Source organism: Panthera tigris, chromosome A2, assembly GCF_018350195.1.
Source record: "Panthera tigris isolate Pti1 chromosome A2, P.tigris_Pti1_mat1.1, whole genome shotgun sequence".
Taxonomy (NCBI): Eukaryota; Metazoa; Chordata; class Mammalia; order Carnivora; family Felidae; genus Panthera; species Panthera tigris.
The window spans coordinates 61,197,406-61,216,824 of record NC_056661.1 but is presented as its reverse complement, the minus strand read 5'-3'; the positions used below and the strand labels follow the sequence as shown (position 1 = coordinate 61,216,824).

General features: G+C 52.2%; 1 protein-coding gene across 1 annotated transcript; it reads left to right on the top strand.

Annotated features, from left to right (window-relative positions):
• The first annotated feature begins 6,992 nt into the window (after window positions 1–6,992).
• On the top strand, window positions 6,993–13,868 carry PURB (purine rich element binding protein B). The gene has a single exon (XM_042962930.1). The coding sequence runs from the start codon at window positions 6,993–6,995 to the stop codon at window positions 7,908–7,910; it is 918 nt and encodes a 305-aa protein (XP_042818864.1). The 3' UTR covers window positions 7,911–13,868.
• The last annotated feature ends 5,551 nt before the right edge of the window (window positions 13,869–19,419 follow it).

The following is a 19,419-nucleotide window of genomic DNA, read 5'->3' as shown; positions in this document are numbered from 1 at the left end:
AGCTTTTTTATTTACTATTTTTATCTATTATGGTGAAATGTGATCGGTGACTGTAACTCACTGAAAACTCAAATAACAATCAGCATACTTTAGTAATAAAGTATGTTATAGGGGTGCCTGGGTGGCTCAGTCAGTTAAGCATCTGACTTCAATTCAGGTCATGATCTCACCGTTTGTGAGTTCAAGCCCTGCGTCAGGCTCTGTGCTGACAGCTCAGAGCCTGGAGCCTGCTTCAGATTCTGTGTCTCCCTCTCTCTCAGCCTCTCCCCTGCTTGCACATGCATGCTCTTCTCTCTCAAATTTAAATAAACAGTAAAAGTAATAATAATAAAGTATGTTTTAATTAGGCCGTGTATGTCCTTCTCATGCATAACGCTACTGCACACTTAACAGACTGCAGTCCAGTACAAACATAAATTTTCAAATGTTTATTTTTGAGAGAGAGCACACGCACATGCAAATGAGAGGGGCAGAGAGAGAGGAAGAGAGAATCCTAAGCAAGCTTCACGCTCAGTGCAGAGCCCGACGCCAGACTCGATCCCAAGACTCTGGGATCATGACCTGAGCCAAAATCAAAAGGCAGATGCAAGCATCTTTTTTTTTTTTTTTTTTCTTTTTCTTTTTTTTTTTTTTTAATTTTTTTTTTTTTCAACGTTTATTTATTTTTGGGACAGAGAGAGACAGAGCATGAACGGGGGAGGGGCAGAGAGAGAGGGAGACACAGAATCGGAAACAGGCTCCAGGCTCTGAGCCACCAGCCCAGAGCCCGACGCGGGGCTCGAACTCACGGACCGTGAGATCGTGACCTGGCTGAAGTCGGACGCTTAACCGACTGCGCCACCCAGGCGCCCCAGCAAGCATCTTAACTGACTGAGCCACCCAGGAGCCCCCATTTTGGATCACTTAAAATTTTTGATCACTTAAAATTTTGACAACTTGAATTTTTTTTTTTTACTTTTTATCTTGATATAATTTTAGACCTGTAGGAAAGCTGGCAGGCAAGCATGTGTCCCACTCATTGTCTAACTGCCTGCTACCATCGTCCTACATCGGCTCTCTCACTGTGCACGTACGTGTCTCTTTCTGAATCGTCTGAGCATAAACTGCAGCCACAATGCCCCTTTTACGTATAAATGTTGCAGGTGTATTTTCTAAACACAAGGATATTCCCTTATATAGCTATGGCACAGCGATCAAAGTCAGGAAATTAACACAATACTGTTATCTGATCTACGGGCCTATTCAGACCCCCCAGTAATTTACAGTGAAGAAGCACCCAAACCACAGGTTTTCACATCCCGTCTTCTTTTCTCTGAAGCAGTTCTGTGTCAGCCATGCACACCCTGTGTCCATGTGGTTAGCTTGCAGCACGTTGTGGGGTTCACTTGAACCTTGCAGCTCCTCCTGCAGTGTGGGCTCATCTGCTGTTCCCTCAAGCCCAGACACAGGGTCTGCATTCTTGGTGGGTACCCAACAGGGACACGTCCTCTCAGTGACCACAACAGTTGGCCCCGAAGTCGAGGGGCCCTGTTCCCCAGGATGCTACCCGCGGCCCCTTGTCACGTTACTCTGGGACCAGGCATGCATTCACTTCACTCAGTGAGCCTTCCTCCGCTGGCGATGTGTGACTCAATCATCACGATGCTGGTGGCTTAATGGTGCTTTTCAGAGTCTGTCTTCTCTGCTTTATCACTGGGCTTTCATTTCTCTTGTGTGTTTGTCTCAGGAGGTATACACACATTCTTGTCTCACCCAGCAGCTTATCATCTGTAGCTGTCATTACTTAGGTGGTGCTTACGTTGCCCCAGATGGAGCCAGCAGGAGTGTCCTTTTGTCATGTTCCCCCCACCCCCACCCCTCGCACTCTGAGCAAGTGCTGCCTGGCACAAGATACTCCAGGCTCAGCCTGCGCTTTCTCTCCTCTAGCCCTGGGGCCAGACATCTCTCTGAACAGCTCTGGTTCCTCTCAGTAGAGAATGGAATCAAGAAACCAAGATCAGGGGGCACCTGGGCGGCTCAGTCGGTTAAGCATCTGACTCTTGATCTCAGCTCAGGTCTCACGGTTCGTGAGTTTGAGCCCGGCGTCCAGCTCTGTGCTGAGCATGGACCCTGCTTGGGATTCTCTCTCTCTGCCCCTCCCCTGCTCACACTCTCTCAAAATAAATAAACATCAAAAGAAAGGAAGAAAGAAAGAAAGAAAGAAAGAAAGAAAGAAAGAAAGAAAGAAACCAAGATCTGTGTGCTGGGTGTGCTCACTGCCGCTGGGATGTCCTTGATTTTAGGAAACACGTGTAAGTACATTTGCCCACACCTATGTGTCTGCATGCGTAGATTTCCGCATCCGTCTGTGTCTGCATCTGTGTGTGCTTGTATGTGTGTGAACGTGCACACACTTGTGTGATGAAAGCACGAGCTCATACTGCTACCTCGGATCTGAATCTCCTCCTGCCCATGTTTGTAGCTTGCTTCGGGCTGTCAGCGTTACCGCGGGGCCGAAACCATCCTCTCCTGATTGGGCCGCCTTGCTTGGTGCTCAGGCTTCGGCATCACCGGCCTGCGGGAGGCCCTCATCTGGCTGAACAAAGGACAGATGGAGTCACCAGGCAGGGGCCTGGTGCTGAGCCAGACGGCCTTCTGGAAGGTGCCAGGGAGGCAGAAGCAAAATCCCCAGGAAGCTCTGGGGCGAGGGCAAAACCCTAGGATTTTCTGGATGAGATGAGAAGCCAGAACAGACGGCTGCTGTCCAGCTCTGTGGAAAGACCACAGGGGGCGAAGGGTCGCTGGGAAAGGGCAAATGGGTCCCCAAGCAGCTGGGATGGGGCTCCTCACACCCTGCTGTCCCCCAGGAGAGGCCACCCTCCCTTGAGGGCATGAGTGACTGGGTTCAAACACGAGTGACCCTGCTTATGCCCCCCCCCCCACCTGCTTATTCATAACCAGCGAATACAATCTCCAGGTGTCCTATTTCTGGGGATCTTGCTCCTTTTCCTTTTTTTTTAAGGATTTATTTAATTTTATTTTGTTTAAGTAGGCTCCAGGCCCAATGTGGGGCTACAACTCACCACCCTGAGATGAAGAGTCACATGCCCTACCGACTGAGCCACTCGGGTGCTGTGGGGTCCTGTTCCTCTCAAGTTTCTTCTGTTGAGGGTTTCATCTGTCTTGTCCCACAAACATAGTTCCCCCCACAGGCAAAAGTACTTCTGGGGTTGATGCATGCATGCTCTCGACTCAACGCTGGCCCCAACAGAAAGGGGAGCCTGCAGAACAGGTCTGCGCACAACTAGGAAGATCACCAGCAGGGGCAAGGCCGTTCTGGAGCTCACAGGCGGTGCACGAGGCCTCCTCCCTGCCCAGGGTGGCGCACTCAGGGCCAGGAAGCAGGAATGAGGCCGCTCATCCCTCCAGCTCCTCCGAGTGCCAGGCAGTGGAGGCTGGGGTGCTCTGAGGAGGAGCCTAAGCTCCCCAGGCCACATGGCAGGGCCTGGTGAGCGCGGGATCAGCAGGGCTTGGCGAGTGCGCTCCGAGCTGTGCCGGCCTCCAGGAGCGCCCTGAGAGCTGCATTTTCCAGGCCAAGAGGAGCTACAAACCCTGGAGAGCTACTGTATTGACTGATACGCCCCAAGGCTAGAAACTGTGCCTGGAACTCAACACCAGGGCGGGGAATCACAGAAGACAGGTGTCCCCAGAATGACAGCAGGTGCGGGCCTCTGCCCAGCAGCATGAGGCAATCTCCATGGCTGGCGCAGGAAGATGTCACTGGAGGCTACGACGCAAGCCGGCTGGATGCCGTGACCAGAGCATCAAGCCGAGATGCAGGTGCACATGGGGTGCCGGCCGAAATCTCGGCGCCCACAGGAATGGCACCCCCAACGCTGGGGCATCGTGCCTGCACCTTACTCTCAAATGGTTCGGGGGTGAGAAAGAACAGAGAGAGATGAAGGAAAAGTGGGAAAATATTGACATTTGGGGGATCTGCATCAAAAGTATTATTCCTGAGTGGTTCTGTTCCAACTTTAAGCTTAATAGGAAAAACAGCGGGGGGGTGGGGGTGGGCGGGGAAGGAACCAGGAGAAGGGCCAGCCATCTGAGGCCACAGACCCTCGTCCCCAGTTCCTCGCGTGTGTCCTCAGCCCTGGCAAGGCCCGCTGCCATCTGCGCCTCCCACCCAGCGCCAGCTGCTCACAGTGGCTGCAGGAAGCAGCGTGCTTTGGCCCCAGCCTCAGCCAGACCAGCTGCTCAGGGGGGACTCTAGTCGAGCCCAAGCCTCCCGCCCAGCAGGCAGCCCCCACTCGGGCCCTGGAGCAGGTGCAACCTTTGGCCCAATGCCCCATCTCCTCTCCCAGAAGCTCCTGTGTCTCTCACCCGCTCTCCCTGGTCGCAGAAGAAAAAGGACGCATCCTCACCCACCAGGGCTGAGCCCTTCCCTCTATGCCCAGCTCCTGGCAGCTGCAGGCCCTCACTTCATAACCGCCCCACGTCCCCCAGCCTCAGAGCCGGCTCGGGCCTCTGGAAGCAGCCTGATGCCTCCCTTGATTTGCCTCCTTCTCCACCTGCACTCCTCCTTAGCTCAGTGACGTCTGGCTTCCACTCCCCCCAGATGGGGCATGAGAGACAGGATTTAGAACTGCCACGAGCCATCTCTGCTCCACCTCTTAGAGCCATAGGATTCTCGCCGCCCTCGGCCAGGGCTTGTGGGAAGCCAACATACAGGCTCAAGTATGAAATGTGACATTGACTCCTCAGCCTTTCAACCCCCATCTGGTCTGCCTGCCCCTGCCCCCCCCCCCCAGCCTCCTGGGGGCTCAAGTCAGACCCACCCTGTCTGCCTGTGGCTCCCCAACCTGTGCCCCTCTGCTCGACTTAGCTTGTCTGGGTCCCACAGCTGCCTAGAGGTCTCCCTTCGGGCAGCGGGCCAGCTCCTCAAATTTAACATGCCGACCGACACTTGGGCCCGCTCTCATTTGTGCCGGATTTGCCAAAAGGCAGTCGCAGCAGGTGCTTAAGGCCACTAAGAAGAAACAAACTTCTGGGGAAAGAATTTGACATTCCAAAGATGCATCAAAGCGGCCCATCTAGTGTACCAGTCACTGTGACTTGCGTGGGGCAGGACCCTGAGGTCTCTGTTCGGTTCTCCCCATCAGCCCCCGAGCTGGTCCTCCCCAGCAGCCCTGGGCACTCTAAACTCAACTTTACTCCTGTTACATGTCCCCATATCTGGTTTTTAATCCTGAATCTTCTCTTGCCCCAAAGGCACGTCCCATCTCCGCTCCCTTGGGTCTGCAACAGTCGTTGCCTCCCATTCGAGACGTCTTGCTGTCCTGTGCCATGGGTCACCTCCTAGACATACAGAGCAGACATGTCACACTCCTGTTCACACAGCTCTGGTGCTCCCCTTTGACCGAAGCCCAAGCCTTTGCCTACAGGTCAAGGCGCTCCCACTGCGGTGTGCACCACCCCCTCCTCACAGACTGGGCCCCGGGCTTCAGTCAAACCAGACTTCTCGCCATCTGGGAACATATGTTCCCTCTGCCCCAAATAATCTCCATCCATCTCCACCTGTCAAGATCTGTTCTTGTTCAATAAATAGCACTGGGACAATTGGCCATTGAAAGGACATTTTTTAGATTCTCTGCTTCACAGTATACGCCAACATTTATTACAAACTAGAATTAAACATAAAATATATACAATGTAATCACATGTATTACACAACAAAACTGTAAAACGTCTGAAAAATATGAGGTTATCAAACACATGAAAGGGAACAGCATAAGCTTAATGAAATTCCAGAGTAAACAGGCAATAGATGTAACTCCGGGGACAGAACCTCAGTCATCAGAGGCAAGCTGACGTAGGTGGGCAGAGAGCAGCGTGCCCTCCGCACCGCCAACCGAACGGGCCCGGGCAGCGCGGGAACTCGGTGGCTCGGTCAGCAGGAACTCAGACAAGGAACCGCGCGCACGTCTTCGACGAGGGTCTTGCACGAGGGCCGGGTGAGGTCTGGCCTTTCATTCCTTCCCTAGCTCTTGGGCGTCGTGTCCTCTCCAAGCCTGAACCTTTCCGAGCCCCAAACCTGATGTTTTTGGGCTCTCCCGTGTTTGTTTGATAGCGATCACCCTGGTTTTATTTTTGATTGGGTCTTTTTCACGAACGGAGAAGGGCTGATTACTACGCAGCGCGCGGTTTGGTGCTTTGCACGCGTTATATCACGTGCTTATCGCTCCCGCTTAGCACGCGGAGGAACCCGTCGCCGTGGCGACGCTCATTTCCCCAAGGAGCTCCCGCGCCCGGCCCGCCGCAGCCCGGGGACACCCGCGCCCCAGGCAACGAGCCCGGGGGCCGGCAGGGACCGATCAATTCCGCTCCCCTTCCGCTCTCGCAGCGGCGGGATGACGACACCGCGCGCCCACGTGATGCGAGCGCCTGCCACTCCCTGGCCGTTGCCCAGCAACACCACCAGGTGGGCTTTGTTCTGAGTACGGATGGCCTGGGCATTCCCGCACCCCGCCCCCCCGCCATGTCCTTTACTTCCTCTACATTTAAAAGTAATAACAATCAAAACCGCGGCACTGAAGCACCCCTGAGATACGCGACCGCAAAAGGGATGCACAACACCTCCGCCCGCGGCCTCCCACGCCCTCCCCAACCCAGGATGCCCTCCCCTTCCCAGTGCGCCGTGCGCCGCTACGTCACTGCCTCGCGCCCCGCCGCTGCGGGCGCGGCGCTTCCGGCCGCGAGGACGTGTGGGCGGGGGCGGGTGGCGTCAGGGGGCGCGCGCCGGAAGCTGGCGGGAGCCGGGCGGAAGTGGCTGGGCGGAGCGCGGGGCGATGGGGGGCGGCGGCGGCGGCTGGCGATGAGCGGCGGGAGCGCGTGAGCTGCCGGCGGGCGAGGCTGGGGGCCCGGGAGAGCGAGCCGCAGGGCGGAGGGCGGGCGCGAGCGCGGCGGGCGGCGGCGGCGGCCGAGGCGCGGCGGCGGCGGCGGCCGAGAAGATGGCGGACGGCGACAGCGGCAGCGAACGCGGCGGCGGCGGCGGGCCCGGCGGCTTCCAGCCTGCGGCCCGCGGCGGCGAGCAGGAGACCCAGGAGCTGGCCTCAAAGCGGCTGGACATCCAGAACAAGCGCTTCTATTTGGACGTGAAGCAGAACGCCAAGGGCCGCTTCCTCAAGATCGCCGAGGTGGGCGCGGGAGGCTCCAAGAGCCGCCTCACGCTGTCTATGGCGGTGGCCGCCGAGTTCCGCGACTACCTGGGCGACTTCATCGAGCACTACGCGCAGCTGGGCCCCAGCAGCCCCGAGCAGGTGGCGGCGGCGGCGGCGGGCGCCGAGGAGGGCGGCGGACCGCGGCGCGCGCTCAAGAGCGAGTTCCTGGTGCGCGAGAACCGCAAGTACTACCTGGACCTCAAGGAGAACCAGCGCGGCCGCTTCCTGCGCATCCGCCAGACGGTCAACCGCGGCGGCGGCGGCCCCGGGCCTGGCGGCCTGCAGAGCGGCCAGACCATCGCGCTGCCCGCGCAGGGCCTCATCGAGTTCCGGGACGCGCTGGCCAAGCTCATCGACGACTACGGCGGCGACGACGACGAGCTGGCGGGCGGCGCGGGCGGCGGCGCGGGGGGTCCGGGCGGCGGCCTGTACGGCGAGCTCCCGGAGGGCACCTCCATCACGGTGGACTCCAAGCGCTTCTTCTTCGACGTGGGCTGCAACAAGTACGGCGTGTTCCTGCGTGTGAGCGAGGTGAAGCCGTCCTACCGCAACGCCATCACCGTCCCCTTCAAGGCTTGGGGCAAGTTCGGGGGCGCCTTTTGCCGGTATGCGGACGAGATGAAGGAGATCCAGGAGCGGCAGCGGGACAAGCTGTACGAGCGACGCGGCGGGGACGAGTCCGAGGGCGAGGAGGTGGACGAGGACTGACGCGAAGCGGGCTTCCTCCCCGATGGGCCCCCCGCCCCACCACCGTCCCCTTGGCCGGAGAGCCCCTTTCCCGCTCATCCCCAGGGAGCCAGTGGAGGCGGAGCCAGGGGGGGCCCCATCGGGAGAACACACAATGAAAAATAATACAGTTAATTAAGAGAAATAACCACAAAAGAACAGTCGCGAACAATTAAAAGCAGCAAAGTTACAAGGAGCTGACAGCAATCTGCAAAAAGGACAACCTGAGCAAAATCGTTTCGGCTTCTGTTGTTTCCAGCTGAGGTTTCTGAACTCGCCAGGGTAGCCCTGGAGGGGTCAGAGCTTCACGTGCCCAGGCCGTTGATGACAGCTGAATTGGTGTCACGTCTGGGTGTCCTGGCCTGACCATCTCTCCAGACCTCACTGTCATGGTGTCAATCCCTTCACATTCACTGAAATCAGCATATTGGATCTGGGTCTTCATGGAATTCTTGAGAAGGGAGAGGCCTTTATCCGATTCTGAGAGTACAGGTTTCACGCAAAGGAACGCGGCTCCAAATAATCATGGACAGGGCAAAAGAGCAAATCAGGAAGCCACCAGGGAACGTAGAAACCCGTTGGGTTCTGTCTAAAATGGCTTTGCGTGGAACCTGGACCAGTGGCTGTCTCTTTGCGGAATTGTTTTTCTGGATGCAGATGGAGTCAGACGTCAGTCCTTCAACTAGAATCTGTTACTAAAGGATTTTAAAAGTTGGCAGAATTTCTCCAAAGATCAGAGCAGTTTTACACTGGGGATTGCTGAGGCAGACGCAGGAAGAAATCTGGCATCAAGCACAAGGAGGACGGAGTGGATGGGCTGCCGCTCACTTTAGTCCACTCCAGGTCTGCAGACACCGAGGTCCTTACCCAGAGATGGTTTAGGGGTGAATGAGAGCCAGGTGCCCATGGCTGCACCGTGCGAGGCCAGCGAATTATGGCTACTTCGGCTGTTTGGGCCACTGGTTGGCTGGATTTTAAACCGTAAAACTTGAAGATCCCTGCAAAAGGAACCGTGTGGCTACGAGCCTGAGCTTTAATGGAATGTACGTCCTCCCGGGAAAGTTGGGGATAACCAAAACTGAAGTCTTCATCTACCTTCAGTTGAATCTGTGGATTTGCTCAAACACTAAAGATCCTCAGGTCCAGAATTCCAGCATCATCTATTCTTTTAAAGTAGATTTGTAAGAACTTGATCCATTGTTTCAGTACCTCACAGTCGAAGTTGGCAAATGATGGATGAGTGATTCGAGCCGTGTGCCCTTCGGAAGCTGAAATCCATCTGCATGGGGATGAAGAACGTGAAAACGCTATGTCCTGGAAGCATTTTTATACCATCTTGAAATTTCCACAAACTGGCCCTTGGCCAGTTGACCCAGCTGTTTTCCAAGAATAAAAGTTGGGGTTTTCAAGGATCGCCTCTTCTATATTTTAAATGGATTTTCAGTAAAAATGATTTTTACTAATCAAGTTAATCCCACCCCATCAAAAGGTATTCCTAGAAGTGTCACAGACCTAGGTGACTTTGAATTGAACGGGAGCTAACGTTCTTTCCAAAGTTTGTAGGTCTTCCTGTGCGACACCTTCTCAACCGGGAGGCAGGTAACCCCCACCTCCACGATCTTAGTATTTTTTTTTTAACTGCATGCCTGCCCTTTATTTGAGCTGCCTTTTAATTTATTGCGTACCCTTTTTATTATCTTATTTTGGTATTATTCAATCTATACAATCTTTTTGTATTTATTGGGAAATAAGTGATCTACAGAAAGGTCGTTTTCACGCATTGTGGCCGAGAGGGAGAGCAAGAACTGTACATAAAATTAGGCTTTTTTAAAAATTAGACTGATTCAGAATACTGTCGATCTTAGATTTTTTTTTTAAAGTGGAAGAGCCACAAACAATGGTGCCCTTTTCAGACTATTTCTCTACTCTCATCATCCACAGTAGACTTTTTAAACAGATTTTTTTTAAAGCTTTTCCTTTTTTTAAAAAAAACTTTCTCCGTTGCAAAGAATGTTTCCTAAATTGTATGGGAGCAATAGTATTTTTGATGTTTTAATGACATCCGTATACTTGTACTGTATTTTGTACTACAAGGCAGCTGTTTTCAATAATGTCCTGCTGTATTTACCTATGTGTTTTGAGTGTTTATTTCTTTGCTGCGGAGAACAAATCCCTGCATAGTTTTGGTAAGGGCGCCGAGAAGCTGGCATGAGGTTTGCAGAAACTGTTTTGGTTTCAGACTTCAAGGCAGCGATGGAAAGTAAGGTTGCAGCTCTCAGTTCATTGCTGTGACTTTTTCCTTTTCAAACCATGTACGATTCCCATGCAGACCGACGCGTCTGCTCGCTTCTGCGAGGGTTCCCGTCGCCCAGCTGCAGTGAGCCAGTTCAGTTCTGCAAGGGTGCAGTGCCTCTCCTTTCTAAGGGGCGGGTTGTCTTTTCTTTTCTTTTCGTTCGGCTGAATTGCAGTCCTAGCCTTGCCTTTCTATTCTGTAGAAACGACAGGGTCTTCGCAGTCCTTCACCAGTGGCTACTAAGCTATAATTAGCTGAATAGAAAGAATGTGGAAGTGGTCTGAGGCATATAGACTATATGCCAGGAGCACTACCATATACGGCATCAGCTTTGGTTACCAGAGAAATTTTCTTAGTCATTAGACCATGTAACAGTAATATATCATATGTAAATCTTTAGATATCAATTTGAGAATCCTCCAAAAACAGGAGCAAAGAATGCATAAGCTATGTGTTGGAAAAAGTAATTTATATTAAAATTTTGACCTGCCTATGTAAGATTAAGTGGTAAACGTCATAGTGGTGGGTTTTTAAGTCTTAGCCGATCTCAGAGGTTGGTTCCTCCTGCAGGGGTGGCTCGGGGCCTCCCTCCTCCCTGCAGGAAGGTTACAGGAGGGCGTTGATTAGCTGTGGCATTTCACCGACCCTCATTCCGCTCACTGATCTGGGGCAGTAGAAAGCCGAGAAGCACGGAGGCCATTCCTTTGATGTGCGGTGGGTCCGAAAAGGCCGTGTTTTGGAACTCGTTCATAAACCGTGCTCATTAAGGAAAATCTTGGTTGATTCTGGCCACCACATGGCCTTACAGATGGGGAGACACCCACTTTTTTTTATCTTGTGTTTCGTCGTCTCCTACGAACAGTGATTTTTAGGGCTCATTCTTTTTAACTTTGGCAAACATCCCAGCGAATCACATGTTCCAAATACTCCTGTTTCTGAGAAGCAGGGAACTAAAATCCCCTTTCAGACAATTGCTAAATCGTTTCTCAAACTACTGCTGTTAGAAACGCGAGAAGTCAAATTTTAGGCACAGGATCAAGAGAGCAAAAGTCTATGACGAGATCCTACGACTCCCTTTTGGTTTCTATCGTCCCTGCTGTCATTTCAAGCAGGACGGCCATCCTCGGCAGCACAGAAAGGCCCCCGTGCACGCGCTCTGCCCAGGGCACAATGTCCATCGGCACAGCACCCCAGATCCAAGTGGAAACCAAACGGAAAACCCAGACACCCTATGTTGCTGCGGGAGGCATGTAGATGGTATAAGGGACTGTGGCCGCGGCGCACACGCGGCCACCTGTCAAGTCACTTTCCATAACTTTACTGCAAAACGATGGAGAAGCTTCGGGTGCGGGCAGCCCGTCGCCTCCCGCCGCCTCTGTTCCCTCCGTCGTTCTGCGGTAGACGCAGGTCTTTTAAGAGACGCGAGCTTCAGTTTTCTCAAAACAAAACAATTCTCCTGTCTTATCCGAAAATGCAGGGTTGTGGGCAAAAGAGGCTGGTTATAATAATGCCCTCATATTGAGTGGTGTGAAAACGGCTGCACACTGCAGGCACCGTGGTTGCCGAGGACACTTTGTTACGCGTGACCTTGACTGGCTCTACTGGAGGGTAGTGACCCACTCAAGGTGTGGCAAGGTAACCAATCGTTGGCGTCTGCCTTGCTGTGAGGTGGATGAGCTGGAGGAGAAGCTTGAGTGTGTAAGCCGTGCACATGAGTATTCTTCACTGTAAATTGTGTTTTCATTTTTAACCCAGTTGACGGTACTTTGTCCAATGCACAACTGATCTCTCAGTAGATATTCATTTGCAAATAGCGTGGCCTTGATCAGTGAGAGGGAAGGGGAGAAGTGACTCTGCGTGCGGGCAGGTAGTCCCTTTACCAGGGGGCTGCCTGCAACACGCTTAGTGGCGAATGCGCTTGCGGTTCGTCTCCTTTCTGACTGGGGAAAGTTCATGGTTTTGACCCTGGAGGTATGAATTCAATTGAGTTGTCTTCTATTTTTAGGAAGTATCAGAATTGCGCTGATAAGTAACAAAGTTGACTGCTTTGGTGTCCAATCTCAGGTTTTAGAATATATATAGTGGTGTGAAAACCCCACTGTTAACTCTTAAAGCAATTTTAATTTAATACACCCTAAGAGTCCCACGCATGAGGCCTGCTCAGAGAGTAAGACCTCACCCGTTTCGCTCCTGTTCCACTTTGTACTTCACTTGAGAAAGTGTCGATGATTTACATTGTATATTTCCATTGGAACCCCGACATATTTCTCAAAGCTAAAGCACTTTTTGATAATGAGATACATGGGATCTTTGTGTGATGTGGGTCACAGTTTCTCAGGCTCCCTTAGATAATCTGCTTATGAATATTGTTCTGTGTAAGAAGAGTGAAAATCTTAGCTGATGTTAGAAAGTTTGTATTCTTGATCCAGAATGCGTTTTGCTAGCTTCCAATGCGCGGGAGAGTAGACAATGCTGCGTTCACGAGGTAATACGTTACTTTCCCTTAAGCCTTAAGGTAACTTTTTGTTTTTTTTCCTGTCAACAACAGCACTGAAGTTCTAGTAAGTGAATGAGATGATCAGTTTCCAGGGTTGCTTTTAGAGTACTGTAAATCAGCTAGCTGTCTTCCTAAACAGTTACCATCCCCCTTCAGTAAACTGGATGGTGGGCGTGTGGGTGGGCTGGGGAGATCGTTTGTAGAAAAAAGAAAAGAAAAAACCACGTTTACCTTAAGAAAAATACAGACACAAAGTTAAAACCGTGCATGTCAGGGCCCTGTGTGAAATTCCAGACATACGTCATGTGCCTGGTTGTTAATCCAGAAAAGCAAACTCCTTGATTTTGAAGTCTGTGCCCATAAGTTTCCAGAATTCAAGCTCGGGAACAGTGGGCTCCCTTCCTGTATCTCCGTTCACTCAAGTCACTGTTCCCAGCTCTTGGGCTTAAAACGTTTTCATTACTGTTATTTTGCTAACTGGTCCAGTTGTCAGTATGGAAATTGGACTTGGGGAAAACAAAAAAAAAAAAAAAAACAATCCACTTGTACCATGAAGACTTACTGCTCTGGAGGTTTCCAGTTAACACCCGTTTCCCTGATCCAAGTAAGACTTTTATGAATGTATTCTGTATTTCCTGATGAAACAGGGAATATGCCATCGGTGTGATCACCCTTGCTCACCCCCCATCTCTTAGGTTTCATTTGAAAATCTGCCTCCTCCTTCCTCGGATTAGACATTCCGACTGGGACTGGGAAAGCTGGGTTCAGATGGCAGCAGACACCATATTGGTAGTTTCACCGCTCGGTGGGGCTTCTGATAACAGGAGGGCAGAGCTTTATTTGAAGCAAAAAAAAAAAATTTTTTTTCTCCCCCCGCCCCCCTCCGAGGTGATTCTGACAAATGGTTTTTTGAAAGGGTCTGACTGTACTTGTGATTAGCATGAAGCTTTGAGTCTAGGAGCAGATGTCATTCCCTACATGTAACGTGTCCGCTGACGTGGATGAGGGGGAGGGTTGGTTCTGTGTTTAGGGGTGATGAATTGTGGGGCCACCGTATCCCGAGAGTGGTAGATCTATCCGTGCTCCTTGTGCACGAGCATACTGTAGGCGACACGAGCCTGTCTCTTTTTTTTCCTGCCTTCAGTAACTTCAACAGCTAACTCAAGAAAAGTGAGTTAGACTAGACCTCGTTTCCTATAGGCAGCTGTCCATCCCCAGCCTCACACTGTGCTGTAACATCAGGCGAGGTCAAAAGAACTCTGTTTGGAAACAGAATGGCAAGTAGTGTACATAACAGCCCCAGGGAGGGTCCCAAGAGAATTGAAAAAGAGGACTGTATCACTAAGCACACTTGTGTTGTAGGGATTGGTTACAATTTCATTGTAAACAGCTCAGATGTGGGGCACGCACCCTTTCCTCCCAGCCCACGTGTCTTCACATCCCAAAACTCTGGATTTCTAGAAATTAATAGGTGCAGCAAAAGTCCAAAAACTGAAGTTGAGTCAGTACAGAGCTTACTTGTAGAGTCTGTATTTTACACGTTGTGGTCGCAGGTGAGTCTATTTGGTTGTTTTTCAGTGATTATCAATATTTGAGTAATAACTAAGAATATCGGTGCATTTGAACAGTTAGTGGGGATTTACTCTTCCTTTTGCTCCTTCATGCAAGTGTTTTTCTAGGATCACTTCTAGAAGTCCATTTGTCTTCTGATAGGTCTCCAGGTAACACACTGTCCGTTCTGTAGGCACCTTCACTGCCAGTCATGATCACCAGGGGCTTCCTTAGACCCGAGTCTCCACTCCAAAGTTGGGACTGATGTCCTACCGGTAGAGAATCTGCAGAAGTTGTTGAAATGAGTTAAAACCAAATCTTGACAGCAAGAGACGGAGCTTCCCTGATCTAGACGGACATCTAGGTATTTTATTGGGGGGATGGCTCCGGTCTCTGTGTAAATACCCACATGCTTGTGCATTGTGCACCAAGTGTGTGTTCCTGTGTATGGATTTGTAGAACTGATTTCTGCTTCAAGAGAAGCCGCACCTTTAATTTTATAAGGTCCCCTCCACCTGTAACTCTATAAATATTTGTAAATAGAACACTAAAATCTGTAGCGTTAGGATCAGTTTGGGAATATCTGCTGAGAGACCAAAAAGTTCATTTTTTTAAGTACCTTGGTTAAAGAGTAAAGATTATTCCTCTTATTTTTCAAAAGAAGAATGCACTTTAACAAACAGCTGCACGGGCGATTCTGACAAACCCGTGGAGCACAGTGCGGTTCAGAAATCACACTTCCTGGAAACCGTTCAAAAGCAGAGTGTAGACGGGCTGCTGAGCTCACTGCCTGGAGACCGGCGACTCCGGTGCCAGTCGGTCTCCAGACAAGCAGGGCTGTTACAAAGGCGCAGCGAGAGCACAGCCAGAAGCTTCCGGCAGGCCTGTGACAGGCGGGTCCCGTATTTACCACTAACTAGCAAAACTGACAGAAAAGCAGAGAGAAAAAAAAGTGTAAGAATCCTTACTGCTGGTGTGCACTCCTTACAATAGCGGATTTTGCAAATGGAGTTTTACAGTCTATATTTAAAAATTGTATGTTTGTAACAAATAAAGTATGCAGAAAAGTGAATGACAGTCTTGTGCTGGTGTCTGATTTAAGGAATCAGGTGGGGAGCGGGAGGGAAAGACCACTGACCGTCCTTGGTCTCATAAGTGGGTCTGGAAACGGGCGCATTGCCACCCGAAATGACCTAAAAGCCAGTGCAGCTTGCATCCGGGAGGCGCTGGGGAGGCCCGAGCCCCTGGGTTGGCGGCGGGGCCCCCTCCTCGGTCAGCAGTCTGTGGCAAGCCAAGGCTGCAGATTAGTTTCCGCTTTGGTTCATATTCCAGACAGGCTACTACTTGCTTCCCCACCAGATTCCCAGTCCACCGGCTGCTGGGCCCTGTCCCTTCCAGTGGTGGCCAGCAGCTGCTCCCAGGTGTACCTCACTGTCCATCATAGCTGAAGTTAGGGGGGGCGGGGAGCAGCCTTACCCCACCTTAAAGGAAAAAGACCAATGCTCAGTCCCTAGATCCCAGTCATGCTTCCTAAACCTTTGGTCTGAGGAAGCCCCTGTACACTTACCAGAGGCCCCCCCAGGAGCTTTTATCTGGGAGGCCTGGGTCAGCTGATACCCATCGTATTAGAAGTTGGATTCTCGTCCAGACAAAAGTAAAAGTACACATCCCACCGGCTGCCAGCAGCGGCGCCTCGAGAAAAGGCCAGCGGGTGACAAGGTGAGGCGGGTGAGCACCAGTGTGGCAGGGAAGTGGTCTTGACCCTGATGGCCGTCTTGTTGGATGTGAGGGATGGGGTCAAGGGACTAGCAGGGCGTGTCATCCCCTGGCGCCCCGGGGTTCATCCGGATGAGTTAGAGGCCCCGGCCACGAGATGGCCCCTGCACCCACCCACACAGTGTCCCTGGGACTTGAGTCCCTGGCCGTGCCCCGCGAGCCACAGAACCGCTGGGGGAGGAGAGCACTGATGCCCAGGCACCACCTGGGACCCCTGCATCAGAGTCTCGGGGACATGCACGTGGTGTTCTGTGAGCTTTGCTCTACCTCTGTAAGTGCCCCAAGGGCCCCTCCTGAGTCGGGGATGGGAAGCAGTGGCCTGCGGGATCGCGGGGCACAGAGAGAAGGTGGGTGAAGGGCCGGGAATGTCCGCTGCAGGAAAACAAAAGACACCCAGGATGGCGGAGGAGGTCCCAGACTGGCTTTACCCTGTGACCCTGTGCCTCGACTGCCCGCAGCTCCACCCACACCCGCTCGCAGCGTCCGCAGCCCTTCCCGGGGAGGCCGGGTCCCCCGCCTTTGCCCAGGGTCCCGGGCCACTTCCCAGGAGCTGCCGCAGGTGCAAGGCCGCACTCTGACCCCTCGGGGGCGCCTCCGCGGGCGCGCAGGTGCCGCCGCCGCCCCGCGAGCTGCTTTTCGGGAACCCTGAGCTGGCTTCTGTCCCTGCCTGTGTCACACACTAACAGTGTGGCCCTGGGCAAGTATCGGACACAAACTCGAGGCCCCGCGACAGTCTGGTGTCCAGAGAAGCCCCCTGGCGGCCGCAGCCGGAATCTGTTGCGAGCAGATCTGTAGCGAGCCCCACGCGCTAACCTAGCGCACCGGCTGCGGAGCACAAGGTCCGCGGCCCCCCTCCGGACCGGCAGCCAGAAGACTGGGGGGCTTCGGGAGACGTGGGGGAGCCAAGTCCCGCGCCCCGCTCTCCGGAGGCCAGGCCGCGAGGCCGCGCGGGGGCGCAGGAGCACCTCCCTCCTCGGGGACCAACCGCTCTACCTCAGATCCCCAGGCGCCTGTCCCCAGAGCCCAGCGGGGGCGGCAGAGGCGGGAAGCCGCTGGGAACCCACTCCGCCCGTCCTCCCGCGCCGCTCTTCGCGTCCTGGGTTCCGGGAGGGCGCGAGGGCACCTGCTCCGGGCCTCCGGCAGGTGGACCGGGTGCCGAGGCTCCTCGCCCGCGCTTCCCTCTTCGGAGGCGATGGAGGGGCGCCCCTGGGGGCCGAGCGCCCCAGTCTCCGCAGCTGGGAACCAGACATCAGCCAAAGCAGCCTTCACTCCTCGCAGGGGGCCGTATTCCCCACGCAGGAGGAAAGTTCGCGTAGACCTCGCCGGTGATCGGTGTACACCTCAGTGGGCCCAGGTACGGCCTCTAGGCTAGTCCGCGGCGGGAATGAGTCCACATCTACACCGGTTCTCTTCGCTGCTGCCCCACTCCCATGCCAGGAGCCCGCGCGTGCTCCACTGAGCCTTCCAGAACTTCGTAGGGCTCCTGCAGAAAGGCAGGCGGAGGTAGAAGGGCCAGGTCACACTCACCAATGCCTTCAGGGTATGGTATCTCAGAACAAAATTAAAATATTTCCCTAAAGTTAAAAAGAGAAAGGTGCCGATTTGGTTCATTTGTATCAGTGGCCAAGAAATAAAATGCTGTGGTCTTGGATCAGGCTGAGCCCCACTCAACCGGGAGCAGCCGCAGCACCCTGTGTGAAAATCGGGTTTCCCTGGCGGGGACACAAATGGGCCCAGAGTCACACTGCAGGAGTGGACTGGGGCCAGACAGGTACTTCCTACCAACCCAGTGAGACGAGCTAGTGGACTTGAAAATAGCCCGTTTATGCTATTTTATGGTTTTTGCATCCTAGGTGTCAAACTAAGAAATAGCCAAGTTAAGTAAGAAAGGGCAGTGGTCTGTTACTTGGGTGTCCATCAGGATTCCCGGGACTGCTCCACAAGCCAGAAGCTGGGGAGGATGGACTGAAGTTGTAGGAGAGGGCTTGGCCCCCACTGGGGCCTTTTCCCAGCTTCCCTACCTTCCTACTCCCCAGACTGCCAGGAAGCCCCCTGGACGGTCCCACCCTCAAAATTGCCCTGCCATTTGCCCATTTACTAAGCGCCTCTTCATCTGTGGGCATCTTTTTAGTGGTTATAACCTCTACACTTTCTTACACTTTGTTTTATTATAAACATTAATTCATACTCTGTTTGGCACATGTGAACAGTGGAGAATCACTGTAAAGAAACAGAAATGAAATGTTCTTTCTCCAAACCCACTTCTTAAAGGTCACTACTGTTAAAGAATATAGTACCTTTTGAAAAAACTTGATAATTTAAAAACTTTTTTGAAGTTTATTTATTTTGAGAGAGAGAGAGAGAGGGAGAGAGAGCACAGGCAAGCAGGGGAGGGGCAGAGAGCAAGGGAGAGAATCCCAAGCAGGCTTTGTGCTGTCAGCACAGAGCCCAATGTGGGGCTCCAACTCCTGAGCCGTGAGATCATGACCTGAGTTGACGCTGGACGCTCAACTGAGCCTCCCAGGCGCCCTAATTTTTTTTAAATCTCAGCAGTTCAGTGCCTACCACATTTATGTATATATTGAAAAAAAGTGTTCAATGATAAAAAAAAATCCATGTTAGGTATGTGGAATTTGAGATACAAAACAGATGAACATAGGGGAAGGGAAGGAAAAATAAGATAAAAACAGGGAGACAAACAGTAAGAGACTCTTAAATACAGAGAACTGTTGCTGGGGGGAGGTGGGGGGGATAGGCTAGATGGGTGAGGTGCACCTGTTGGGATGAGCACTGGGTGTTGTAAGTGATGAATCACTGCATTCTATTCCTGCAATCGTTATTACACTACGTGTCAACTAACTGGGATTTAAATTAACACATGTTATTATTACGTTGTGCCACCAAGCCAACAGCCCCCATGCAGAAATGGAATTGAAAACTAATGTTTCATTACTTTAGGCTTGATTCAGACTCAGGCAAATGCATCCTCCCTGGTGGTAAAACAAAACTTTTTGAGCCTCTGAAGTTGAGAGAAAAGTATCTCTATTTCGTGAACTCTGATAAATGGAGAGATTGCTGCATTTCTGATCCATTTCATATTTCCTTTCAGGCAAACAACTTGCCTTTCCAAGTAAGTCATTAAATGAAGGAATGCTCACCCTGGGGGATCTAGTTGCCCTTCGATTTTGATTTCGTGTTATGAGACTTTTGTTCAGTTTAGGAACATGAAAATTTTTTTTCGTTTTTTTTTGTTGTTGTTGTTGTTTTGTTTTTGTGTTTGTTTGTGTTTGTGTTTGATTCTGTGACATACAGTGTTTCCCCGACCGTAACAACAGGAAGCAAAGGTAGTTGCTTCCTACCTTTAAGCTTTGGCT

Bases quoted from the DNA above. Each gene is read 5' to 3' on its own strand.
- PURB (XM_042962930.1), top strand. From the start codon at position 6,993: ATGGCGGACGGCGACAGCGGCAGCGAACGCGGCGGCGGCGGCGGGCCC.